Genomic DNA, 27,129 nt, shown 5'->3' with positions numbered 1-27,129 from the left:
ATGGAATATTTTCAAAGATAGACCATATGATAGGACACAAAAGAAGCCTCAAAAAATTCAAGAAAATTGGAATCATAACAAGCATTTTCTTGGGCCACAAGGCCTTGAAACTAGAAACCAACCTCAAGGAAAACACTCAGACATTCAAACTCATGGAGACCAATTGGCATGTTATTAAACAAAGAATGGGTCAATAATGAGAACAAAGTAGAAATCAGAGTTTCTGAGAACAAATGAAAATGAACACAGAACAGTCTAAAACCTATGGGACACAGTGAAAGCAGTCCTGAGAGGGAAGTTCATAGCAAAACAAGCCTACCTAAAGAACATAGAAGCATATCAAATAAACAACCCAACCCTACATCTTCATGAACTGGAGAAACAACAAACAAAGCCCAGAGCAAATAGAAGGAAGAAAATAATCAAGATCTGAGCAGAATTGAATGACATAGAAAATAAAAGAACAATACAAAGGATCAATAAATCCAGGAGCCAGTTCATTGAAACGATAAACAAAATTCACAAGCTTTTAATCACACTCATCAAGAAAAACAGTGAGATATCGCAAATAAATAATATCAGAAATGAAAGAAGAGAAATAACTGATACCACAGAAATATAAAGGATTGTAAGAAATTACTATGAAGAATTATATGCCAAGAAATTTGAAAACCTGGGTGAAATGGACAAATTTAAAAAATATATAGATAATCTTCCAACACTGAATGAAGAAGAAGGAGAAACCCTGAACAGACCAAAAATAGCTGGTGAAATTGAAGCAATAATCAAAAACCTCCCAGCCCACAAAAGCCCTGGAATTGGTGGTTTCAGAGGAGAATTTTACAAAACATTTAAGGAAGAGCTAACCCCTGTCCTTCTCAGATTGTTCAAAAAAATCCAAGAAGACTCCCAAACTCTTTTTTTGAGGCCAGTATTATCCTTATCACAAAGCCAGATAATGATACAACGAAGAAAACTACAGGACAGCATCTCTGATGAACATAGATGCTAAAATCCTCAACAAAATATTGGCAAACCGCATCCAGCAATACATTAAAAAGATCATACACCATGATCAAGGAGGATTCATCCCAGGGATACAAGGATGCTTCAATATTCAAAAATGAACAAACATAATACATCACATAGACAGAAGTGAAGACAAAAATCACATGATCATATCAATAGATGCAGAAAAAGCATTTGATAAGGTGCATCACCCATTTATGATGGAAAACACTCAACAAAGCGGGAATAAAGGAGGCATACCTCAATATAATAAAGGCTATATATGAAAAACCTACAGCCAACATCATACTCAATGGGCAAAAAGTAAAACCTTCCCCATTAAGGTTGGGAACAAGACAAGGTTATCCCCTTTCACCATGTCTATTCAACAGAGTATTAGAAGTCCTAGCCACAGCAATCAAACAGGAAAAAGAAATAAAAAACTTCCAGATTGGAAAGGAGAAGGTAAAACTGTCATTGTTTGCAGGTGACAAGATAGTGTGCATAGAAAACCCCATAGACTCCACCAAAAAACTAGTCGATCTAATCAGTAATTTTGGCAAAACTGGAGGATACAAACTCAATATTCAGAAATCGAAGGCTTTTTTGTAGAATAATGAAATATCAGAATCAAAAATCAGGCTAAAACAACTCCCATTTGCTATAGCAACAAGAAAAATAACATCCCTAGGAATAAATATAACCAAGGAGGTAGAAGACCTGTAGAGAGAAAACTACACAACATTGAATAAAGAAATTAAGGAAGGCACAAATAAATGGAAGCATATACCTTGTTCATAGATTGGAAGAATTATCATCAAAATGTCCATACTACCCAAAGCAACTTACAGAAATAACTCAATCCTTATTAAAATACCAATGATGTATTTCACAGATATTGAACAACTATTTCAGAATTTATATGGATCCATAAATGACCCTGAATATCTTAAGTAATTTTGAGAAAGACTAAGTAAGTAGGAAGCATCACAATACTTGGTATCAGACTATATTACAAGGCCACTGTAATCCAAAGAGTCTGCTACTGGCATAATAAGAGACACTTACATCAATGGAACATAACAGAGACCATGAATAAACCCATGTCTCTATGGTCCATTAATATTTGACAAAGGGGACAGAAACATCAAATGGAGTAAAAATAGCCTATTCAACAAATGGTCTGGGGAAAGCTGGACAGCTACTTGCCAAAAAATTGAAATTCAACCACCAACTTACACCATACACAAAAACAAACTCGAGATGGATAAAAGACTTAAATATAATTCATGACATCATAAAAGCCCTAGAGGAGAACATAGGCAGGAAACTGTCAGGTATACCATGCAGCAATATTTTCATTGATTTGTCCCCTAAAGCGAGGGACATGAAGGAAAGAATAAACAAATGAGACTTCATCAAAATAAAAACATTCTGCACAGCTAAAGAAAACATCAGCAAAATGAAAAGGGAACCAACTGTTCCAGAAAATCTATTTGCCAATGGTACATCAGACAGGGATTGATCTCCAAAATATGTAAAGAATTCACATGACTCCAGTCCAGGAAGGCAAACAATCCAATTTAAAAATAGGCAAAGGACTTAAGCAGACTCTTCTCCTAGGAAGACATACACAGGGCCCAGAGTCGCATTTGAGGATGCTCAGCATCACTAGCCATCAGAGAGATGCAAATTAAAACCACAGTGAGATACCACTACACACTGGTCAGAATGTCCATCATAAACAAATCAACAAGCAAGAAATTCTGGTGAGGTTGTGGAGAAAAGGGAACCCTAGACACTGTTGGTGGGAATGCAGACTGGGGCAGTCACTGTGGAAAATAGTATGGAATTTCCTCAAAAAGCTAAAAATGGAACTGCCTCTGACCCAGCAGTGGAACTTATAGGGTATTATACCCTAAGAATTACAAAACACCAATTCAAAAGAACCTATGCACTCCAATGTTCATAGCAGCACAATTTATAGTAGACAAGTATTTCAAGCAACCTAAGTGCCCATCAATAAATGAGTGGATCAAAAAACTATGGTACGTTTACACAGTGGAATACTAAACAGCAGAAATAAAGAAGGAGTTCATACTCTTCGTGACAACGTTGATGGAACTTGAGAGCATTATGCTAAGTGAAATAAACCAAGCAGTAGTAGACAAATGCCATATAATCTCACCTATATGTGGAACCTAATCAACAAAAGAAACAAGGAAGAAAAATATAACCACACCACTGAAATACAAAACAATCCAACAGTAACCAGAGGAGAGGAGCAAGGGGGCAACGGGGAAAAGAAGTGGAAGGAACATGTATAAAACACCTATGAACAAGATCAAAGTGGGGAAGGATTGAGGGTGGGATTTGGGGTAGGTGGGTTAGGGGAAGGGGTGGTGGGAAAATGGGGACAAATATATTTGAACACAAAAAAAAGTAAAAAGAAATTAAAAAGACTTGATCTAGTATTGGCAGTCATACAGTGTCACACACAGTGTGACTTAGTCAAGGGCAAGTCATAGAGTCAGACCTAATTCAAGGGGAGAAGGCTACACAATGTTTATATTGGGACATGTGGTTCATTAAGGGGGACCATCTTTGGATATTAGCTACCACATTGAGGCTTTTCATTTATTGGTATCAACAGTAGTGTTCACTAAGTTACAACAGTAGAGGTGTAAAACTTAGTGCTTTCCCTCCAGATCTCAATAGTTTTCCAATTGACATCTTACAACTTATCTTTTATCTTTCCAAGGTCAAGGGAAGGTAAAATTTATTTATCAATATTCTTCAAAGGTACCAAAGGTGAAATGGGTATGATGGGACCTCCAGGCCCACCAGGACCTTTGGGAATTCCTGGCAGGAATGGTGCTCCTGGTCTCAAAGGTAATATTCAGTGTTTGCTTGCAGATGCATATAATAGAGAAAATTAAACATTGCTGTATTTCAGTACAGGATATTTTTATTTGACTGCTTTAAAACGAGCAATAGTGAAAAAAATTTTTAAAGAAATTTTTAAAAATTTAAAATAAAAATAAAATGGGCAATAGTTGCTTGTGTTTTGTTTGTATGTGACATGGCATCTAAATAGGTCCTTTTTTTCAATTTGGTGGCATATTTAGTTTTTATACCTTGAGATGTGGTAAATAATAAAGTACAGCAATTAAATTTTGATTTTATTTACAGTTTCTATTATTGTCAAAGAATCCCAGAGAAAAATAGATTGCCATTTGAGTGTTAAATGTGTTTTGGAGAGCCAGTGACCTACCCAACTACGGAACATATGATATGAATAATATTTATATATGCATTGACCCTGGATGAATAAATTGATCAGTTTTGTCTTCTCCACACGTCTGTTTCAGGGGATGACGGTTTGCATGGTCAGCCAGGGCCTCCCGGACCTTCAGGACAAAAAGGTAGTAAAGGGGAACCTGGACTTCCTGGCTCTCCTGGAGCAATGGATCCAGAGCTGCTGGGTTTAAAAGGAGAAAAGGGGGACCCTGGTTTACCAGGTAAATTGATTTATTTATTGATTGATTAATACATTTCCAGTTATATCTGAAGTTTAATTTTTAATGTCATGAAATGTGACTTGTAGTCTTGGATTCACCAACAAAAGGTATTTAGATACATCATTTTTTTATAGTGTAAATTAATTTTCACTTGATTTTTACTATTTCATTGATCTAATTTTGTTTGTTTGAATATTTTCTTTTTAGTTTATATATCACAAACTGAGGGGTTTTAAAATAGACTTAGGCAGTCACCTTGAGGACTCCTGAAAGTAGTGTACGATGTAGTTGGGAGACGAAGATAAGTAGCCACAATTACTTGAAAAACAGATTGCAGTGCTTGGGAAATTTGCTGATCCTTTTGTTTTCTCCCCTGAAATGAGATGGGGATGAGTGGTACATTGTTGCCCTGCAGTATTTTGATACCCATATAATACTTTGCTTTTTTCAAATATATTTTATTGACTATGCTATTAGAGTTATCCCAATTTTTCCCCCTTGGGCCCTCTCTGCCCAGTACCCCCCTTCCCTCCAGCAGCCCCCACCTTACTTCATGTCCATGGGTTGTGCATATATAAGTTCTTTGACTTCTCCACTTCCTACAGTATTCTTAGCACCCACCTATTTTCTACCTACCAGTTATGCTTTTTAATCTGTATACCTTTTCCCTCATTGTTCATCTCTCCACTCCCAGCCGATAACCCTTCAAATGATCTCCATATCTTTGATTCTGTTCCTGTCCTACTTGTTTGCTTAGTTTGTTTTTGTTTTTGTGTTACAGATTTTGTTGTTGAGAGTTATAAGTTTGTTGCCATTTTACTATTCATACTTTTGGCCTTCTTTTTCTTAGATAAGTCCCTTTAACACTTCATGTAATAATGGTTTGCTGATCATGTTTTCCTTTAGCTTTATCGTGTCTGGGAAGCTCTTTATCTGCCCTTCCATTCTAAATGATAGCTTTGCTAGATAGAGTAATCTTGGTTGTAGGTCCTTCTTTTTCATCACTTCGAATACTTCTTGCCAGTCCCTTCTTGCCTGTAAAGCTTCTTTTGAAAGATCAGATGACAGTTTTATGGGATCTCCTTTGTAGGTAACTCTCTGCTTTTCTCTTGGTGCTTTCAAGATTTTCTCTTTATCTTTAAACTTTGGCATTTCCATTATGATGTGTCTTGCTGTGGTCCTCTTTTTGTCCAACATTTTGGGATTGTGTGTGCTTCCTTGGCTTGTATGTCTATTTCTTTCACCAAATTAGAGAAGTTTTCTTTCATTATTTTTTCAAATAGGTTTTCAATTTTTTGCCTTTCCACTTTTCCTTCTGTCTTCCCTATGATTCAGATGTCGGCACATTTGGAGATGTCCGAGTGTCTTCTTACACTCTCCTTTTTTAAAAAAAAAAAATTAATTCATTTATTTTTTAAAATACATTTCTCCCTGCCTACCCCCCACCAGATTCCCTGGCCCCCTACCTCCCTCCCTCAACTCTTCTCCTTTGGTTTTGTGCATGAGTCCTTGCTATAAAATCGGTGACTTGCACCTTCCCTTCCTTTTCCCCCACAGCCCCTCCCTCCTTCCCTCTTGTCTCTGTTGGTTTCTTTTCCTTTCAGTGTTGCTGGTCTTATTTTCCTTACATCATTCTATTCTTGGTAACGTTCCACTTATAGGCGAGATCATATAGTATTTGTCTTTCACCCACTGGCTTATTTCGCGTAGCATAATGCTCTCGAGTTCCATCCATGCTGTCGCGAAGTTTAGTAGTTCTTTTTTTCTTTCTGCTGTGTAGTATTCCGTTGTGTAAATGTACCATAAATTTTTTGATCCAATCATCGACTGATGGGCATTTAGGTTGCTTCCAACACTTGCCTATTGTAAATTGTGCTGCTATGAACATTGAGGTGCATAGGTTCTTTTGAATTGGCATTTTGGGATTCTTATGTATAGTCCCAGCAGGGCAATCACTGATCAAAAGGCTGTTCCATTTTCAGCTTTTTGAGGAAATTCCACACTGCTTTCCACAATGGCTCCACCAGTCTGCATTCCCACCAACAGTGTACTAGGGTTCCCTTTTCTCCACAGCCTCGCCAGCACCTGTTGTTTGTTGACCTGTTTATCATGGCCATTCTGACTCGTGTCAGGTGGTACCTCATGGTGGTTTCGATCTGCGTTTCTCTGATGGCTAGTGATGCTGAGCATCCTTTCAAATGTCTCTGGGCCCTCTGTATCTCTTCCTTGGAAAACTGTCTGCCCAGGTCCTTTGCATATTTATTGAATGGATCGTTTCTCTTCTTGGAGTGGAGTCGAGAGAGTTCTTTCTATATCTTGGAGATCAAACCTCTATCTGATGTATCATTAGTAAATATATTTTCCTATACGGTTGGCTCCCTTTTCATTTTGCTGATGTTTTCTTTCGCCGTGCAGAAGCTTCTTATTTTGATGAGGTCCCACTTGTTTATTCTTTCCTTTATGTCCCTTGCTTTAGGAGACGTAACAGTGAAAAAATTGCTGCGTGGGATATCTGAGAGTTTCCTACCAATGTTCTCCTCTAGGACTTTCATGGTGTTGCAACTTATATTTCAGTCTTTTATCCCTCTAGAGTTTATTTTTGTGTATGGTGTCAGCTGATGATCCAATTTCAAGTTTTTGCATGTAGCCGTCCAGCTGCCCCAACACCATTTGTTGAAAAGGCTATTATTGCTCCATTTTATGCGTCTGCCCCCTTTGTCAAATATTAGATGCCCATATAGACCTGGGATTATTTCTGCACTTTATATTCTGTTCCACTGGTCTATGGGTCTGTTCTTGTGCCAGTACCAGATTGTTTTGAGTATAGTGGCTTTGTAGTACAGTTTGGTGTCTGGTATTGTGAGCCCTCTTACTTTGTGTTTCTTTCTCAAAATCGCCGCAGCTATTCGGGTCGTTGATGGTTCCATATAAATTTTTGAAATGTCTGTTCTATTTCTGTGAAATATGTTATTGGTATCTTAATAGGGATTGCGTTGCATCTATAAATTGCTTTGTTTAGTAAAGACATTTTGATGATATTAATTCTTCCAATCCATGAGCACAGTATAGGTTTCTGTATATTTGTGTCTTCCTTCATTTCCTTCTTCAATGTTGTATAGTTTTCTGCGTACAGGTCTTTTACCTCTTTGGTTAAATTTTTTCCGAAGTACTTTATTTTTCTTCTTGCTATATTGAATGGTATTTTTTTTTTCTGATTTCTTCTTCTTATGTTTCATTTCTCGTATACAAAAATGCCTTTGATTTCTGAATATTGACTTTGTATCCTGCTGTTTTGCCAAATTCACTTATTAGGTTGAAGAGTTTTTTGGTAGACTCTACAGGGTTTTCTATGTACACTATCATGTCATCTGCAAACAATGATAGCTTTAATTCCTCCTTTCCTATTTGGATGCCTTTTATTTCTTTTTCTTGTCTGACTGCTGTGGCTACGATTTCCAATACGATGTTGAAAAGAAGTGGTGAAAGCGGACATCCTTGTCATGTTCCTGATCTTAGTGGGAAAGCTTTTAGTTTTTCCCCGTTGACTATGATGTTGGCTGTGGGTTTTTCATATATGGCCTTTATTACATTGAGGAATGCCCCATTTATTCCCATTTTGCTGAGTGTTTTGATCATAAATGGGTGCTGTACTTTATCAAATGCTCTTTCTGTGTCTATCGAGATGATCATGTGGTTTTTGTCTTGTCTTTTATTTATGCGATGTATCACGTTTATTGACTTGCGTATATCGAACCATCCCTGCATGCCTGGGATGAATCCCACTTGATCGTGGTGGATAATCTTTTGAATGTATTGCTGGATGAGGTTTGCCAATAAATTGTTGAGGATTTTAGCATCTATGTTCATCAGCGAAACTGGCCTGTAGTTTTCTTTCTTTGTAGGGTCTTTATCTGGTTTTGGGATTAGGGTGATGCTAGCCTCATAAAAAGAGTATGGAAGTCTTCCCTCCTCTTGGATTTTTTGGAATAGTCTGAGAAGGACGGGGCTTAGCTCTTCCTTAAATGTTTTGTAAAATTCTCCTGTGAGACCGTCCGGCCATGGGCTGTTGTGTGCCGGGAGTTTCTTGATGACTCCTTCAGTTCCCCCAGCTGTTATTGGTCTGTTCAAGCTTTCTGTTTCTTCCTCCTTCAGTGTTGAAAGATTATACTTTTCTAAAAATTTGTCCATTTCATCTAAGCTTTCAAATTTCTTGGCATATAATTGTTCATAGTAGTTTCTGATGATCCTTTGTATTTCTGTGGTATCAGTTATTATTTCTCCTCTTTCATTTCGGATATTCTTAATTTCGGTCCTCTCCCTTTTTTTCTTGATGAGTCTGCTTAAAGGCTTGTCAATTTTATTTATCTTTTCAAAGAACCAGCTCCTGGGTTGGTGGATCCTTTGAATTGTTATTTTCTTCTCTATGTCATTCAGTTCTGCTCTAATCTTGACAATTTCCTTCCTTCTACTTGCTCTGGGATTTATTTGTTGTTGTTTCTCCAATTTGTGAAGTTGTAGTGTTAGGTCTTTTATTTGAAATGTTTCTGTCTTTTTTAGGTAAGCCTGTATTGCTATGAACTTCCCTCTCAAGACTGCTTTTGCTGTGTCCCATAGGTTTTTGACTGTTGTCTGTTCATTTTCATTTGTTTCCAGAAATTTCTTGACTTCTTCTCCTATCTCATCATTGACCCATTCATTGTTTAATAGTCTACTGTTCAGTCTCCATGGATTTGCAAGTTTTTGAAGTTTCTCTTTGAGGTTGATTTCCAGTTTCATGCCCTTGTGGTTCAAGAAAAACTTTGGTATGATTTCTATTTTCCTGAATTTGCTGAGGCTTGCTTTGTGTTCTATCATATGGTCTATCTTTGAAAAAGTTCCATACGCATATGAAATGAATGTATATTTTTCTTCTTGGGATGTAAGGTTCTATATAAGTCAGTTAAGTCTCTTTGATTCAGTGAGTCATTCAGCTGCACAATATCTTTATTAATGTTTTGTTTGAAAGATCTGTCCATTTTTGACAGTGGAATGTTGAAATCCCCTACTGTCAGTGTGTTGCTGTCTATATCTTTTTTGAAGTCGTCCAACATTTTCCTTATATACTTCGGGGATCCTATATTGGGAGCATATAAGTTTACACTGTTTATGTCTTCTTGATAGTTTCTTCCTTTAAGTATTATAAAGTGCCCCTCTGGGTCTCTTTTTAAGGCCTTTGTTTTGAAATCTACTTTGTCTGATACAAGTATGGCAACCCTGGCCTTTTTCTCTTGCCCATTTGCTTGGAATATTTTTTCCCATCCCTTTACTTTCAATCTGGGTAGATCTTTGGCTCTGAGGTGAGTCTCTTGTAGGCAGCATATATGTGGGTCATGTTTTCTTATCCATTCCGCTACCCTTGATTGGGGCATTTACTCCATTTACATTGAGAATTATTACTCATAGAAACCTTTTCAATTTTTCTCTTTGTACCTGTGTTTTTCTCTTTCTCACTCTTTTATTTCATCTTCTGAGACCACTCCCCTTAGCATATCTTGGAGTGCTGGTTTGGTAGAGATGAATTCTTTTAGCCTTCTATTGTCTGGGAAACTCTGCATTTCGCCTTCTATTTTAATTGAGAACCTTGCTGGGTAGAACAGCCTTGTTTGTAGGCCCTTGCTTTTCATGTCTTGGAATATTTGTTGCCATTCCCTTCTGGCTTGTAGTGTTTCTGTTGAGAAGTCAGTTCCTATGCGTATCGGGGCCCCCTTGTATATTACTTCCTCCTTCTCCCTTGGTGCCTTGAGGATTCTCTCTTTGTCTTTGATACTTGCCATTGTAATGATGATGTGTCTTGGAGTGGACCTCCTTGAGTTGCTCTTGAGTGGTGTCCTCTGTGCCTTCTGGATCCATGAGACCCTTTCTCTCCTCAAATTAGGGAAATTTTCCATCATTACTTTTTCGAGGAGGTTCTCTATCCCTTGCTCCTCCTTTTCTCCTTCTGGTATCCCTATTATAGTGATATTATGCATTTCAGGTTGTCCTGCATTTCCCTAAATGCCTCTTCATTCTTTTTGAATCTTTTTTCCATTTTTTGTTATTTCTGGAGATTTTTTTCTACCTTATCCTCCCTCTCACTGATTCAGTCCTCGGCTTCATCCAGCCTGCCTGGATTCCTTCTACTGTGTTCTTAAGTTCAGAAATGGTGTTCTTCATATCCTCTTGTGTCTTCTTGATCATTTCTGTCCTTTTCCAGGTTGATATAGTTTGCTGTAATATCCTGATAGTTTCTCTGCAGTTTCTTATAGTTATCTTTGCACTGGCTGAGCTCATTGAGCTTCCTTAGGACCATTGTTTTGAATTCAGTATCTGATTGTTCCCTTGCCTCTATTTCATTTCGCTCTATATGTGGGGAGTCCCCTTTTCCACTCATTTGGGGGGAACTTCTTTTTTTCTCATTTTTGTGAGAGTCTGTTAAGTAATTTACTTGTTTATTTATTTATTTTTGCTTCTGCTTCAATTGGGCTGTCTAGATTTCCTGACTTTGTGGATTAAACTTCTATAGTAGTAGGTGGGTCTTTTTATTTATTTATTTTTCTCCCCTTTTCTTTCTTGGTCTGCCTCTGATGGTGTCAGTTGTTGACCCTATATGGCCTTGGGTCATTTGTTTGAGCCTTCCAGGAGTCTACTATCCGTGTCTGACTCCTGCTTTGGGCAGCTGTGTGACCCCTTCGTCCAGTGATCCCTTATTTCTGTGGATCACTCTTTACTCTCCTGCCGGCTCCTTGATCTTGCTCCCCGGCCCAACTGGATCTCCCGCCCGCCTGGGCTCAAGTGTGCTTGCCCCAGCCCAGGGGGCTTCTTCACGACCTCGCGTACTCGTCTGCCCCCCCATGCCAGCGGGCACCCCGGCACTGGTCCCTTTTGGGTCTTCTATTGTGTGCTTTCTCCGCTTTTGGCTCTTTGGATGCATTGCTTGCCCTCGCCAAATGGAGACTACCTAAATGGGAGGAAGTCAGCTCCAGGACTCTACTGTTAATCTTGTCTCCAATCTCTCCTCCAGGGACTCTGGGCAGCTCAGTGTCCCCTTCGGCCCAGGATCCCCTATTTCTGCGGACTGCTCTGCTCTTGCTCCCTGCACACGTCAATTTACACCTGCCCTTACCCAATCTGCGCACTCCGACACCGGCCCCATCGGTGCCAACCTGTGGGAGGCCTTGCCAGCCCATGCGAGCCCTCGCTAGCCCGCGCGTGTCCACACACACTCGCCACCCCTTCCTGGCCACTCGGCGCAAGTGTGCGCGCCTGCACTGGGTGGTTTTGGGCTCTATTTTGTGATCTTCGGTTTTTGGCTCTTTGGGGGTGTGTCCTTTTCCCGCACAATGGAGGCTACGGAAAGGAGAAGTAGTCGGGACTCTCTGGTTCCTCCTCCCGTTCTTTCCCCAACGCCTCCATTTCCAGTCTCTCCTCCGCGGTCTCTGGCCAGTTTTGTGACCCCTATGGCCAAGGATCCACCACCTGTGCTGACTGCGTTTCAATCACGGGCAGTCTGGTTCATGCGCACCCCTCTTCTGTCTCTTTGGGGGCGCGTTTTGCCTGCCCAGAATGGAGACTACGGAATGGGGAGGGAGTCGGGACACCCCAGTTCCTCCTTCCATTCTTTCCCCAACACCTCCATCTCCAGTCTCTCCTTAAGGCTCTCCCAGCCAGTCTGCATTTAGCCCCCCAGCTCACACAAGCACAAGCTGTGTGCGGAGCGCACAAAAGGCAGTTTAATTGATTCTCTTATGCCTGAGCGAGATGGTAGCTGCAGAGTGGGAGGTGCATTATCACCCGGGCTCCACCGGCCGCTGTGTCAGTTCTCTTCACAAAGTTTTCCTCACCAGTCTTTTCCCAGGCACCAGCCCACCCTGCTGCCGCCTCTACCCAGAGATCAAGGAGGGTGGCTTCCACTGCAGTTTTTGCGTTGGTCCTTTAAATGTCTCCGCATTCCCAGCCACCTGTCTTTGGCAGAGAGCACCCCTACGCTTTTCAGGGTTGCGTTTTGTCTGTATTTTCCTGGTTTTAGCTGCTGTAGTTTAGAGGTCCTTGTTTATGATTAAGATCCCTTTTTTCTCGGGAGACCTAACTGGCCGTTTCAAAATCCCTCTGGTGCTAGTGCCCGTGGGCACCCAGTGCACCCTCTCCAGCCTCCACCACACTTCTTACCCTTTGGGATGTGTGAGAATTGAATCCACTGTCTGTCTGCGGCTCCAAGGCTCCTCTCCCACTATCGTTCCATTGTTTTCCAGTTGATTACTCCATTAGTTAGTTGCAATTCCAGTTTGGTCTTGAGAGGAGGAGGACAGCGTGACTCCCATTCACTCCTCCGCCATCTTTATCGTCTCCTCCTTTTTTTAAATTCTTGTTTCTTCATTCTGTTCTAGTTGAATGCTTATTTCTTCCTTATGTTCCAAATCATTGATTTGAATCCCGGCTTCCTTCCCTTCACTATTGGTTTCCTGTGGATTTTTCTTTATTTCATTTTGTTTAGCCTTCATTTCTTCACTTATGTTTCTGTCATACCCAGTTAGTTCTCTGAGTATCCTGATGACGAGTGGTTTGAACTCTGCATCTGATAGGTTGGCTATCTTCATTTTGTTTAGTTCTTTTTCAGGGTGTTTTTTTTTTTTTCTGTTCTTTCATTTGGGCTGTATTTCTTTGTCTCCTCAGTTTGGCAGCCTCCTGTGTTTGTTTCTGTGTAGAGCTGTTTTGACTCTTTGTCTTAGCTCATCTGTTAATTTTTACGGGGCAGAGCCTTAGGTATTCACCATGGCATGGCAACCCATGTCACCACTCTGTGGTGCTGCGTTGAGGGTCTCAGAGGGGACAGTGATGCTACTTTGCTTCTGGAGTCTTGCCTGGCATTCACCCTGTATCTAATCACTTCACCCTTTTCCTGTATGTGACTGACACCCTTCTAGCTGTTGCCCTCATGGTGATTTCCAGTGTGGGTATGTTTTTATACATTGTATGTTTACGTGGGCCCTTTAAACGGACTCTCCTGAGTAACCAGCAGTTTCTTCCACTGCTCCAACCCCTACTGGTTTTTATAGCCAGAAGTTATGAGGCTTTCTTTTCCCAACACTTGAACCTGGACTACACAGTCTCATCTGGGGCTTGGATTGCTCGCTCCCAAAGTATCCCTCTCAATTTTTATCCACCACATGTGAATATGGGACTGCCCATTCTGCTGCTGCCACATCTCTGCGCCACACAGCACCCTCTCTTCCCCAGCTCCCTGTCTCCTCCCCTCCTGCCCATCTGGATGAATATGACTTTTTTAAATCCTTCATTGTTGGACTTCCATACAGTTAATTTTCTGGCAGTTCAGGGTATTTTTTGTTTTGAAGTTAGTCGGGATTCTTCTTGTGATTGTGCAAGAGTGCGAAGCATGTCTACTTACGCCTCTATCTTAATCAGAAGGCCATACTTGGCTTTTAAATACACTTCATTGTTATACTGCCTTGGCAGAATAAACAAGTACTGGAATTTGAACTGCCAAGCTCAGCCCTGGGGGAAGTCACTGAAAGTAGGTCTAGGAAATGGATGTGCTTTTTATAGTTATTTTATTAAAACCAAATAAATTATGAAGTATAACGTTTTTTAATGAAAAAAATATTTTTATACTTAGTGGATTGAGCCCTAGCCTGTGAACCAAAGGGTCACCAGTTCTGTTCCTAGTCAGGGCATAGGCCTGGTTGCACGCCTGGGTTGCGGGCCAAATCCCCAGGAGGGGGATGTGCAAGAAGCAACCACACATTGATGTTTCTCTCCCTCTCTTTCTCACTCCCTTTCCTTCTCTCTAAAAATAAATAAATAAAATATTTTTTAAAAGTTCCTTTTATAAAAGTGTAGCATATTCATAGCAAAGCATCAGAAAATTTGGATAAGCACAAATCAATAAAACACTTATAATCAAATCTATATAGAATAGCCTTTCAAACAACATGGAACTTTAAAACAGGCTTGGCTTATTTGCAGCTTGTAGTAAAGTTTGTAGCTCTCTTTTTGTTGTAATCATTAATACTGTCAGTCCATATGTGCATGTGAGTGTGTGTTTGGGTATGCATGTACACTGACGTTATAAATTTCCTTAAGAGCATAAGTTGGTGGCAGGGGGGAAGGTTCATAAAAAATGTGTTTAAGGCATCACTATAATTTTGTATATAGTCACAAAAGATGCAAGGCCATCTAATTTTTTTATTGCTAAAATGACATATCTTTTTGAATTAATCCTTGCAAGACTTCTCTTTCATTTTATGCCTTCTGTGAAACAGAGTAACTAAAGACTCTATACTGGCCTCTAATATAGGATTATTAAAGATAATTGTAGAATATGAGATAGCCTAAAAGTAATCTGTCCCAAGTCCCTCATTTTATAGTGTAAGAAACTGTAGCCAAAAGAGAAAAGTGACTAAATTGTTGAATGCTCTGAACTCTTAATTGTGGCTAAATAAAAAATGATTTTAGTATGAGTCCAGTGCTGTTTGTTCACACTATGTCTGTATATCACTGATTCCTGTATTTTACTTGCAGTTCAAAATATGGGTAGTCTCCTTTGCCAAATTAATTTAATAGATTAATGGTATCAACCTAACTTATCTCTTATACTCATCCTTGGAAGGTATTCCTGGAGTGCCAGGGCCAAAAGGTTACCAGGGTTTACCTGGAGACCCAGGGCAACCTGGACTGGATGGACAGCCTGGAATACCAGGACTACCAGGTAGGTATGATAGACCACCTGTAGCAAATGGATAACTCATCCCGAACGCTGAAAAATTAATTATGTATTTGTCATGTATGATGATTTTTAGACCTATCTGGTCATGGCAGCTACTGAGGTATGGAGTTCTCTTTTAGCAAAAAAAATGTTGCCATTTGGGTATCAACACAGAAGATTTATAGGCTGTTTTGCTCAATTTTTTTATTTTTTGTGGTACCAAAATTTACATATAACCAGAAGTGTATCCAAGTAATGTGCTAGGTTTTATTTACATAAATTGCAACACATGTAAGTAAGATAATTATCTGTTAGGAGTCTGAAGAAGTCACCTTTTTTAGTTCTTTACCATCAAACAGGTCGCTTATTACACCATGTTAATCATCCTCTTACAATCAAAATGAATTTTTCTTATCTCTAATAAAACACTTTCTTGCTGCTTCTTAAGCCATTTTCTTTTAGTTGGGCCCCTAATGAGTAAAGAGGAGCTGGTCCCCATCTTAATAAGAACCCTTTAGGTCTGTTTTTCTGCTTTTGACTGCAGAACAGAGTTGGAAAGAGAAATTACCGCCCTTTCTATCCTTCACATCTTCTTTTCCTTCCCAAAGTTGGGAATAAATGTGAAAGCAAAAATGTTTAAGGCAACATTGGGGTCCTTGAAAAATACCAACATGACACCATAGAGCTTAAGCACCTAACCTCTAGGAAGAATATGTAAACAGAGCAGCAAGGACTATTGGAGGTGGCAGTCCAGAACCTCTTCATCAACACTTATCTATCCGTGGACTAATGTACTGGGGATATACCATAACAGGTTACCACTTTCCTCTTCTTGCTTTCATATAATCAGAATTTACATGGAAAAGCCACTTCTGAATATTTTAAAAACAGACTCATTATATTGGCTTTATACATGACACATACAGTACGGGTAGTTATACACATAAAACAAATAGGACTTCAGGTGTTTGAAATAGTTTAAGGGCAAGAAACAAGGTGTCCTGGTAAAAATTTTGCATTTTTAAAATATGTCTGTATTAGGAAATCTCTATTCCATGATTATATTGTAATATGTTCCTAAGGAAATTTCTTAGGTACCTCTTGTCTGTTTTATGCTGAGTTACATCTGTGGAACTTGATCATGTATTAAGATTTGATCCATCCAATTCCATGATTGAATTTTAATTATGACCCATTTCAGGAAATCAGGCAACCTCAATATAACTGGCTCCTCTTAATTTTACCAATTTGACTTTCTTAGGTCCCAAGGGTAACCCTGGTATCCCCGGGAAGCCAGGACTTACAGGACCCCCTGGACTTAAAGGAAACACAGGTGATATGGGTTTTCCAGGTGAGTGATGAAATCTCCCAAATATTTAGATCCACTAATGGAAAATGGTTCACTGTATTTGTTCTCAGAAAAGAGACTGGTGTTGACAGAATCAAACTGAGACAATATCTAAGGTAATTAGCGGGTAAAGCTGTCTCATTATACAAATATTTGAGCTAGGAATTAAGGGACAGAGCTTCAGAAAACTTAAAAGTAGAAATTTACAAACTTGTACTTTTTTACGGCTGTACCCCTTTTGCTTAAACTTCCTGTATAAGAGGCTTTTATATAATAATGGTTGTAAAGCTTATTATCACATTACTCAGAATTTGCTGAGTTCTGTTTCAAACTATTTTATTTGCTTATATGCATCATAAGTATTCCACAAATAAAAGGTGTTTTGTAAAATATTGCATGTTACATATTTTCAACAGGCCCTCAGGGAGTGAAAGGGTCCCCTGGTACTCCTGGAGTTCCTGGACAACCTGGCCCCGCAGGATTACCTGGACAGAAAGGAGAAAAAGGTGATCCTGGTGTTTCAGGCATTGGCCTTCCAGGTCTTCCTGGCCCAAAGGTAATCCTACTTTAGACATATGCTGCAGCAGATGTGATTTTTCTTTAATACTGTGCTTATTCCTAATTCTTAATTAAAGAAACTATAGACTGACATATTATATTCTGGCCAGAAACTTATCCCTTCTTTTTTCTCTTATATTGTAAGGCGATATGTTTTAGGGTTTGTAGCCAATCCAAAATTTCAGTAAACCAAAGGCTTATTTCTGCCTGGTTTTGGTTTTCTTTTCCCTTTTTAGTTAAGGGGTCATTGGTCTTTGTCCAATTATTATTAACTAATGGGAAAAGAAGTAAACAAAGTAACTTAGGCAATTAATAAAAGTGTAGTAGCAGTCTTAACTGAATATCTGAGATAGTAAAAATAAGAAATAGTCAGAATGTGAATATATTTTGTAGGTCAAGGCAGCACAATTTGCTTTTATAAAAGGAGAAAAAGAAAGATATCAAGCATTAATCTAGAATTTCTATCTTGAGAAACTGGAAGAATGGAGTTGCTGCATAGTGAGATAGGAAAGATTTAAGAAGCAGTTTTGGTAGTAAAGATCAGGAGCACAGTTTTCTGATTGTCATAGACTTCTATATCCTAAAATTTTTATAATCTTATTTTTCCAGTACCTTCATGATTTTGTTCTTAATATTAATATCTTTAATCCATCTGACCTTTTCTGTATGTTGTGTAAGGTGAAACTTCATTCTTTATTCATTGATTTGAAATGTCATTTTAAAATATGTCTAAATTTGTTCATACATTTTTTTCTGGACTCAGTGAATTTTAACATTTATATAATGGAAGCAAAATTACCATAATAACTCATATCTGAAATTATAATGGATGGAAGCAGAAAATACTTCAATTGGTAAATGTCCTCAGTATATTCTTAAAATTTAATCATTCAACAGATTCTAAGCAATCTGGCATAATCCCAGATTTCTTTTTGCTTAAATTGACAAGCAGATCCTAAAATTCCTATGAAGATACATGGGACCCAGAATAATCAAAACAATCTTGAAATAAAAGAATGAATTTGGAAGGACTCACTTTTTATAGTATGTTTTACTAGATTTCAAAGCTTACTATAAAACTATAGCAATCCAGACTGTGTAATAATGGCATAGGACAGACATAGGGATTGATGAAATAAATTAGAGTCTGGATATAAACCTATACATTTTTGATCAATTGATTTTCAACAAATGTGCTAAGACAATTATAAGAAATAAAAATCTTTTAACAAATGATGCTAAACACAAAATGACATCTATATGCAAAAGAATGAATTTCCACACCCTAACTCACATCATACACAAAAATTAACCCATTGTGGATAATTGACCTAAATATGAGAATTAAACTATTAAAATCTTGAAAAAAAACATGACTAAATCTTCATGACTTTCAGTTAGTTTAATGATTTCTTAAATGCTACACAAAAAGAACAAAGAAAAATATAAATTGGAATATATTATTTTTTTTAAATTTTGTGTTGCAAGTGGTAACATCAAGAAAGTAAGAGGACAATGCTCAGAAAGGGAGAAAATATTTGCTAATCATATATCAGAGATTTGTATACAAAATACATGAAGAACTGTTATACTCAATAAGAAAGCAAATAAACCAGTTTTTGAAATAGGCAATGTTAGTTGCACCCAATACAGACCAATATCCTTTATATATATATATATATATATATATAGATGTAAATTTTTTCAACAAAATATATCACTGTAGACTTTTAGACCATGGCTAATATAAATTCCCCTCTTCTGCAAGATTTGAAACTGGACCCACCTACCTGACCCCATGTTCCATTATCAGATTCACTACTGAGGCAAGAGTGGTTATTATTGGAAATAAAACCACAACACAATTATTGGACCAATAAAACATGACAGTATTGTTATGTATTAATTCTGTAAACCCAAAGTAGAAATAAACATGGGCTGTTTGAACCCAGGGACATTTTCTAAGTGTGGACATTTGGGAGAGGACCAAATATCAAGGACTACTTGGTATGGACCAAATGTCTCTGTGAATGTTTTGGACAGAACCAGATATCTACTAGCCCAATGGAAAACAGTATAGAGAGTCCTCAAAAAATTAAAAATAGAATTTCAATATGAATCAGCAATTTTACTTTTATGCATTTTTGCAAAGAAAGAAATACTAACTTGAAAAGATAAATGCACTCCCATGTTCAATGCAGCATTAATTTACAAAAGCCAAGATATAAAAACGTACTAAATGCCCATCAACGGATGAATGGATAAACTAAATGATGTGATGGTATATTGTATTTATATATCACATTTTTCAGCCATAAAAAAGAGGGAAATCTTGCAATTTGGTATAACCTCGAGGTACATTGAGGACATTATTCTAAGTGAAATAAGCCAGACGGAGAAAGCCAAATACCATATGATCTCACTTATATGTTGAATCTAAAAATAATTAATAAGCAAACAAAATAAAAACAACAGGAAAAAACAAGCTCATAAGTATAGATAAAAAATAGTCGTTGCCAAAAGTGGAGGGTGAATGTGGGCAAAATGAGTGAAGGGAATTAAAAAGTACAAACAGACTCATAGATACAGAAAACAGAATGATGGTTGCCAGAGGGGAGGGGGGATTTGGGGTACTGGTGAAAAAGGTGAAGGGGTTAAGAAGTACAAACTGGTAGTTACAAAATAGTTATGAAGATGTAAAGTACAGCATAGGGAATATAGTCAATAATATTGTAACAAGTATGTATGGTGCCAGGTATATACTGGAAATATTGGGAGAATCATTTTATACAGCATGTTTCTCTAACCACTATGCTGTACACCTGAAACTAAAACAAAATAATGTTGAATGTAAACTGTAATTGAAAAATAAAATGTAAAAATCATAAACTTCTAGTTATAAAATAAATGTCATGGGGTGTAATGTACAGCCTGGTGTCTTTAGTTAATATACTGAAAGTTGATTAAAGAGTGGATCTTAAACATTTTCATTACAGGAACAAAAAGTTTTGTAACTGTGTAAGGTGATAGATATTAACTAGATTTATCATGGTGATCATTTCACTAATATAAATAACAAATCATTATGTTGTAGATCAGAAACTAATATAATACTATGTGTCAATTATATATAAGTTTTTAAAAACATCAAATCCAGGCAGAGGAAATGTACGTATTTGTGGTTTAAGTGTATTTAAGTCATGTCTAGCTTTTGCTAAAAGTGTAAATATACTATAATTTCCCTTTCTCAGAGTGATTTACAGGATTTCTGGCTAGTTTGTTGATTCTCTGAATACTGTCTTCATTTTTATCTCTTCATATTTATCTCTTTTTTTAATTTTTATTGTTGACTCTATTGCAGATATCATTGCCCTTTGCCTCCCTGATCCCAGCCCCTGCTCTGCCTTCCCTCAGGCTGTCACTGCACCATTGTCCATGCCCATGGGTTATGCATATATATTCTTAGGCTACTCCCTTCACCTTCTTTCATCCAGCTCTCCTCTGCACCCCCACCTCTCTGACTGCTGTCAGTCTACCTTTTTTAAAGCTCATTGTTTTCTCTGGAAGTATGTATGAATAATAAAAGTTTAGATAAAACTTAAACTAGCAAATTTTAGTTCTTTTCAGAATCCCCAGTAAGATGTTTACTTTTCTTTTTTTATAGTTTCCTTGGTTTGAAGGATTAGGGCCAGAGGGAAGTGAGAACTGTATTAAAGAACAAATGCTAGTTAAAATTGTGGATTGAGTTGTTTGTATAAATTAACATACTTTATCATAGTTTGTCTACTACTTCTCAGGTTTATCATTAGAATATCTGAATTTTCTTATTGTTTTTTTTTATTTTAGCATATAATTGTCATTGGTTCATGAATAACCAATTTATTTATAAGAAGAATCATGATATTTAATTCAAATCTTTTCTGTGTAAATACCTAAGAAGGAACCAATTCAATCTCAAATTTAATTGCATACTTATTATGTGTGTGAAAATGTACTGACATTTGATTTATAAAGGTTTAGACTGTGTGTGTGTGTGTGTGTGTGTGTGTGTGTGTGTAGCCTGTCCAGAATGTGCCCAGCCATGTAATATGAAAAATAGAGATGTTTATTGAAGAAGATATAAGAAACATTGTACACAGGACAATGGCCCCTCAATCCCCATCAAAGTAGGCACCTTGGGACCTCACATAGTTTTCCAGTCACCATCAGCTGCCCCATGATATTTTCCTGAATCTCATCAATGGGCTGAAATTTCTTCCCTTTCAAAGGTGATTTTAGTTTTGGGAAAAGCCAGAAGTCTCAGGGTGCCAAATCTGGGCTGTAAGGGGGCTGCGTCACCTGGGCAATTTGATGTTTCACAAAAAAACTCTGCATGAAACGTGATGCATGAGTGGGTGCGTTGTCGTGACAAAGATGCCCATCACCAGTTGCCCATAGCTGCGGCCTTCTCAATCATCCAAATAGTTTCTGTGGAGGAATGTCCAGGCCTAATACAAAAAAATTGATGCAGATTCATTGCTCTACTTGCTTAGTCATTTTGAATGTAATGACCACACAGTACATATGCTCACTCAACAGCATCTACTGACCCCACTGACTAGTACAGTGAAGTCATCATTGTTCACACATGCACATTCCAGTCCACTCTCCTTCACTGCCGGGTTATGTGGATGTCACACAAACCATTCTCTTTATATTAATAATGGCTGGATTTTTTCAGACAGACATTATTTATGTATAGCCCAAGACTCTTGTTTTATTTTTAAAGGGAGGAGTATAAAAGGCATTAGTTTAAAAAAGTTTTACTGTAATGCAGAAAAAATTGAATCACAAATGGGTGATCTTATTTGCCTAGACCAGCATAAGCACTAAATGAAGAAGGAGGTATTCAATAGATGATGTTGAACACTAACACTTTGTTGGATAGGTCATGATCCTCATGAGCAGAGCAGTATACTGTGATAGTTATAAAGTTATGACATATGTTCTCATTGTTATTGGGGAAAACTTGTTTAACTTGTGAAAGTGGGTATGAATTTTTCTAAGTATCTATTAATGAACATTATGCAAATGCTCATTAAGTGCAAATGGTTATATATGAAATGTATCTGACCCCAAAGAAACTTTCAGTGTAGTTGAAGAGTGAAGACATATATATGTAAAACCATTATAGACATGACAGAATAAGAATCTACACTAAATTCTTACGGTAAGCTCACTTTGTCCTGGAAGGTTTCATGGAGGAAATGGGATCTGAAATGTCCACTGAAGAATGACAGGCTTCTTTATGTTAAGATGAAATTAACTTTTTGCAGTAGAGCCTACTCATTCTAAGCAATGAATTTTGTTGTAGCATACTAAGAATGATTATCACAGGTTCTGAAGTTGGACTTTTTGCATCCAAATCCAGATTCCACCACTTACCAGCTGAATCACTGTAAGATAGGGATAATAGCAGTATCTTTCTTATACTGTTGTTAAGGATTAATGGCAATAATGCATTTATACAGTATATCGAGGGATTAACAAGAGTTCTGGACTCTGATAGGCCTTGGTGCAAATCCTAATTCTTCCATTTACTAGCAACCTTAGACATTTGAGTTCCTCAAGATTTAGTTTTCTTATTTATAAATGGAGATGATAAAACCTAACTCAACAGGCTGTTGAGATGATTAAATAAAGCAATTTATGTAAAGTACTCAGCATAGTGCCTGACACATAGTAAAATCTCTATAAAGTTATGTTGTTATATAATCTGAGAAATGGAGAGACTTCAGTTTTATCTTTTTATTCATATTTTAGGGTGAACCTGGTCTTCTTGGATACCCAGGGAACCCTGGTATCAAAGGTTCTGTGGGAGATACTGGTTTGCCTGGATTACCAGGGACCCCCGGAGCAAAAGGACAACCAGGTCTTCCTGGATTCCCTGGTAATATTTTTTTCTTAAATGCTTCCTTCTCTCCTTCCTTATTTCCTCTAGCCTATGTCACAGAGCATAGTGTTATTTGGCGGACTTTTATTCTATTCCCCAATCAGATATTGACTAGCAACAAAATCTTGAACTAGCTCTTTAACTTTTCTTTGCCTGAATTTCTTTCTGTATAAAATGAGAAGGAGTATTACCAACTCAGCAGGACAATATTCTGTGGACAGAGAGAGTATTTAGTGGATCATTTTGACTGCTAGCATCAATTCAATTAAGGGGCCTTACTATTTTTATAGGTGATAATGTACATTGCCAAGCCTCAGCCTGCTGCTGATTCTATTAAAACGCTGTACTCAGGTACACAGTGGATGGCTGTTGGGAGAATGAACAATAATCCAGTTCATTCAAATGAAAAGGACTGTGTCATGCAAACAAAGGGACTTAGTACTATAAATAAAAATGTGGCCTGAACTATTAGATTGTTATAGTCCCTTATCTGTTTATGCTTATATTTAATTTTCTGTTTGTTTATTTTGTATTAAACAGTGGCATGGATGGAGTGGGCCTTTAGTTATCTTTTTCTTAACATTTTTATTGAAATATAAATACAGTAAAGTGTACAAGACTATAGATGAATTTTTACCCATTTATATATCCACACACCCACCATACATATCAAAATATAAAAGAGTTCCTTCACACCATAAAGCTTACCCATTCTTCTTCACAGTGAACCCACATCCCCAGGTAACCACTCTTATGACTTCTATTGCTATCAATTAATTTTGCCTGTTTTTGAAATTCATATAGGTCGAATCATATAATATATACCCTTATGTCTGGCTTCTTTCACTCATCATTATGTAAGAATCATTTATCTTGATGCATGTTTCAGTAGTTTTTTTTTTTTTATCAATTCTCTGTAATATTCCATTGAAGAATACACCATGATCAATTACCCATTCTTCAGCTGATGGATTCGGGTTGTTTCCAGTTCGGAACTTGAAGTAATTCAGAACAGGTCTCCCCAAGATGTGCCACTTTGGCATGTGGATATTTTGGAGCTGAAGGCAATTGAGACCATTCAGGCTCAACAGAAATTTTTACTTCTAAAAGAATTTAAGTTGCGACCTTGCCCATAATCAGAATTATTGCCAGAAATAACTTCTTATGACCTATCTCTAAGGCAGCACAAACTAATTACTGAGCATCTGCTCTTATTATCTACTAATTACCATCTTCCCTTCTAAAACCTCAGGTGCCTTAGTTCAGGATTCCATATATACCTCATTTTACTTTTCTATCTCTGAACCTCTTGTGTATGAGGGGTTCTCATACATATGTAACTAAATTTGGTCATTTTTTCTTTTTATCTGTCTCATTTTGGAACAGATTATTAGGCTAGTTGAAATAATATAGAAGGATAGAGGAAAATTTCTTTCTTTCCCACAAACTATTATGTAAAAAGACGCTGTTAATATTCTTTGATATGTCTTTTAGTAGACATATGTACTCATTTCTTAGACAAAAGTTTAGTAGTAGAATTACTGTGTACATTTAAATTTAGTAGATGGTGTCAGTTTTCCAAAGTAGTTTTATAAATTACGGCCCCACTTGCGAAGTGTGAAATGTCCACGGATGGCTCCTTGTGGTTTGCCATGATCGTAAAGTGGTTATTATTTTGTGTTATGAAATTTCCAGTTGGCCATATCCTTACCTGTTTTTTTCATTTTAGATATTCTGGTGGGTATATAGAAATATTTCATTGACATTTTAATTCACATTTTCTTAATGTTGAACATCTTTTCATATATTTATTGTGCATTTGAATAGCATATTTTTTAAGTGCCTGCCCCAAGTGCTTTTGGTCATATTTTATTAGGTGGTTTGCCTTTATTGATTCAGAGCAGTTCTTTACATATTTTGTTTCGGTCCTGTGTCAGATACATACATTACAAATATGTTCTTGCTGTCTCAGATTTGTCTTTCACTCTCTTAATGCTTTTGTGTGATGAACAAATGTTCTTAATTTTACTAAAGTCCACTTTATCAATGTTCTTTCACAGTTAGTGCTTTTTGTGTCCTATTCAAGAAATACTTACCTACTCAAGTTTATGGAAATAGTCTTCTCATTTAAAAAAAATTAATGCTTAAGATTTTATATTTAGGTTAATGATCTATTTCAAAAATGTTTTTCGGTGTGAGGTAGGGGTCAAGGTTCATTTGTTTCCATACAGATATCCAATTGCACTACGCTTTTTTTTTCTGTCTAAAGAACCTGAGCTCTTCTGTTCTTCTCTTCAAAAGACACCATTAAGAAAATAAATATGGACTTCCGGTCAAGACGGAGGCGTAGGTGGATATACTTCACTTCCTTGCACAACCAAAAGGACAATAACAAATTTAAAAAAAGAAAACAACCAGAACTGCCAGAAAATCAAACTGTATTGAAATCCAACAACCAAGGAATTAAAAAAGAAACATTCATGTAGACTGGTAGGAGGGGTGGAGACAGGCAGTGGGAATAGAGAGGACACGTGGGAAGGTGTGAACCGGATGGTCCCCCATTCGTGTACAGATATGCCAGGAGGAACAACTGGGGAGGGAGACAGACCGCGCAACCCAGGGTTCTAGCGCAGGAAACTAAAGCCTCCAGACCTCTGGCTGTAAAAATCTATGGGGGTTGCAGAGGCAGGGGAAACTCCCAAGCTCACAGATTTTGCTGAAGAAACCCACAGGGTTCTAGAATATACACAAACCCACCCACTGAGGAATCAACACCAGAAGGGCCCAATTTGCTTTTGGGTAACAAGAAAGTGACTGAAAACAGGGGAAGAGGTAGCAAGCGGCATTGTTCCCTCTCTGACTCCTCCCCGACATACAGTGCCACAATGCATGGAAGTGGGTTGCCCTGCCCTGGCAAATTACCTAAGGCTCCACCCCTTATAACAAAACAGGTGCTTTGAGGCAAAGAAATATGGCCCAAATGAAAGAACAGATCAAAGCTCCAGAAAAAGAACTAAGCAATGGGGAGATAGGCAACCATTCAAATGCAGGGTTTAAAAGACTGGTAATCAGGATGCTCACAGAGATGATTTGAGTATGGATGCAAAATAGAGGAAGAAGTAAAGGCTATGCAAAGTGAAATAAATAAAAATATACAGGGAACCAACAGTGAAGTGAAGGAAACCAGGACTCAAATCAACAATTTGAACAGAAGGAAGAAATAAACATTCAACTGGAAAGAATGAAGAAACAAGAATTCCAAAAAATGAGGAGACACTTAGGAACCTCTGGGACAACTTTAAACATTCCTACATCCGAATCATAGGGATGCCAGAAGGAGGAGAGGACGAACAAGAAATTGAAAGCTTTTTTGAAAAAATAATGAAGGAAAACTTCCCAAATCTGGTGAAGGAAATAGACTTTCAAGTCCAGGAAGCTCAGAGAGTCCCAAAGAAATTAGACACAATGGAAACACACCAAGACACATCATAATGAAATTACCCAAGATTAAAGATAAGGAGGGAATCTTAAAAGAAACAAGGGAAAAAGAGAGAGTTACCTACAAAGGAGTACCCATAAGACTATCAGCTTTCTCAAAAGAAATCTTACAGGCAAAAAGCAGCTATAAAGAAGTATTCAATGTCATGAAAGACAAAGACCTAGACCCACGATTACTCTGTGCAGCAAAGCTATCATTTAGAATGGAAGGGAAGATAAAGTGCTTCCCAGGTAAAGTTAAAGGAGTTCGTCATCAACAAGCCCTTATTATATGAAATATTAAAGGGACTTATCTGAGAAAAAGAAGAAGATCAAGTCTATGAACAACAAAATAACAACAAACTCACAGCTATCAACAACAGAACCTAAAAAACAAAAGCTAACTAAGCAAACAACTGGAACAGGAACAGAATCACAAAAATGGAGATCACATGGAGGGTTATCAGTGGGGAGGGGGCGGGGGAAGAACGGAGGAGAAAATACAGAGAATAGGAAGCATAATTGGTAGATACAAAATAAACAGAGG

The 27,129-nt window shown here is 37.6% G+C and overlaps 1 protein-coding gene across 1 annotated transcript in view; it reads left to right on the top strand.

Annotated features, from left to right (window-relative positions):
* Window positions 1-27,129, top strand: part of COL4A5 (collagen type IV alpha 5 chain) — a 432,611-nt gene that overhangs the window by 349,800 nt on the left and 55,682 nt on the right. The window contains exons 32-37 of the mRNA XM_054580374.1: window positions 3,811-3,900; window positions 4,380-4,529; window positions 15,172-15,270; window positions 16,529-16,618; window positions 17,032-17,171; window positions 22,976-23,102. Coding sequence (XP_054436349.1) covers window positions 3,811-3,900; window positions 4,380-4,529; window positions 15,172-15,270; window positions 16,529-16,618; window positions 17,032-17,171; window positions 22,976-23,102 — 696 coding nt within the window. The remainder of the gene's footprint in view (window positions 1-3,810; window positions 3,901-4,379; window positions 4,530-15,171; window positions 15,271-16,528; window positions 16,619-17,031; window positions 17,172-22,975; window positions 23,103-27,129) is intronic.

The sequence above is a fragment of the Pteronotus mesoamericanus genome, unplaced genomic scaffold (assembly GCF_021234165.1).
Source record: "Pteronotus mesoamericanus isolate MK-2021 breed Mesoamerican mustached bat unplaced genomic scaffold, CSHL_Meso_final contig_58, whole genome shotgun sequence".
Taxonomy (NCBI): domain Eukaryota; kingdom Metazoa; phylum Chordata; class Mammalia; order Chiroptera; family Mormoopidae; genus Pteronotus; species Pteronotus mesoamericanus.
Note: the sequence above shows the minus strand (reverse complement) of the source record. Positions and strands in the feature narration are given on the sequence as shown.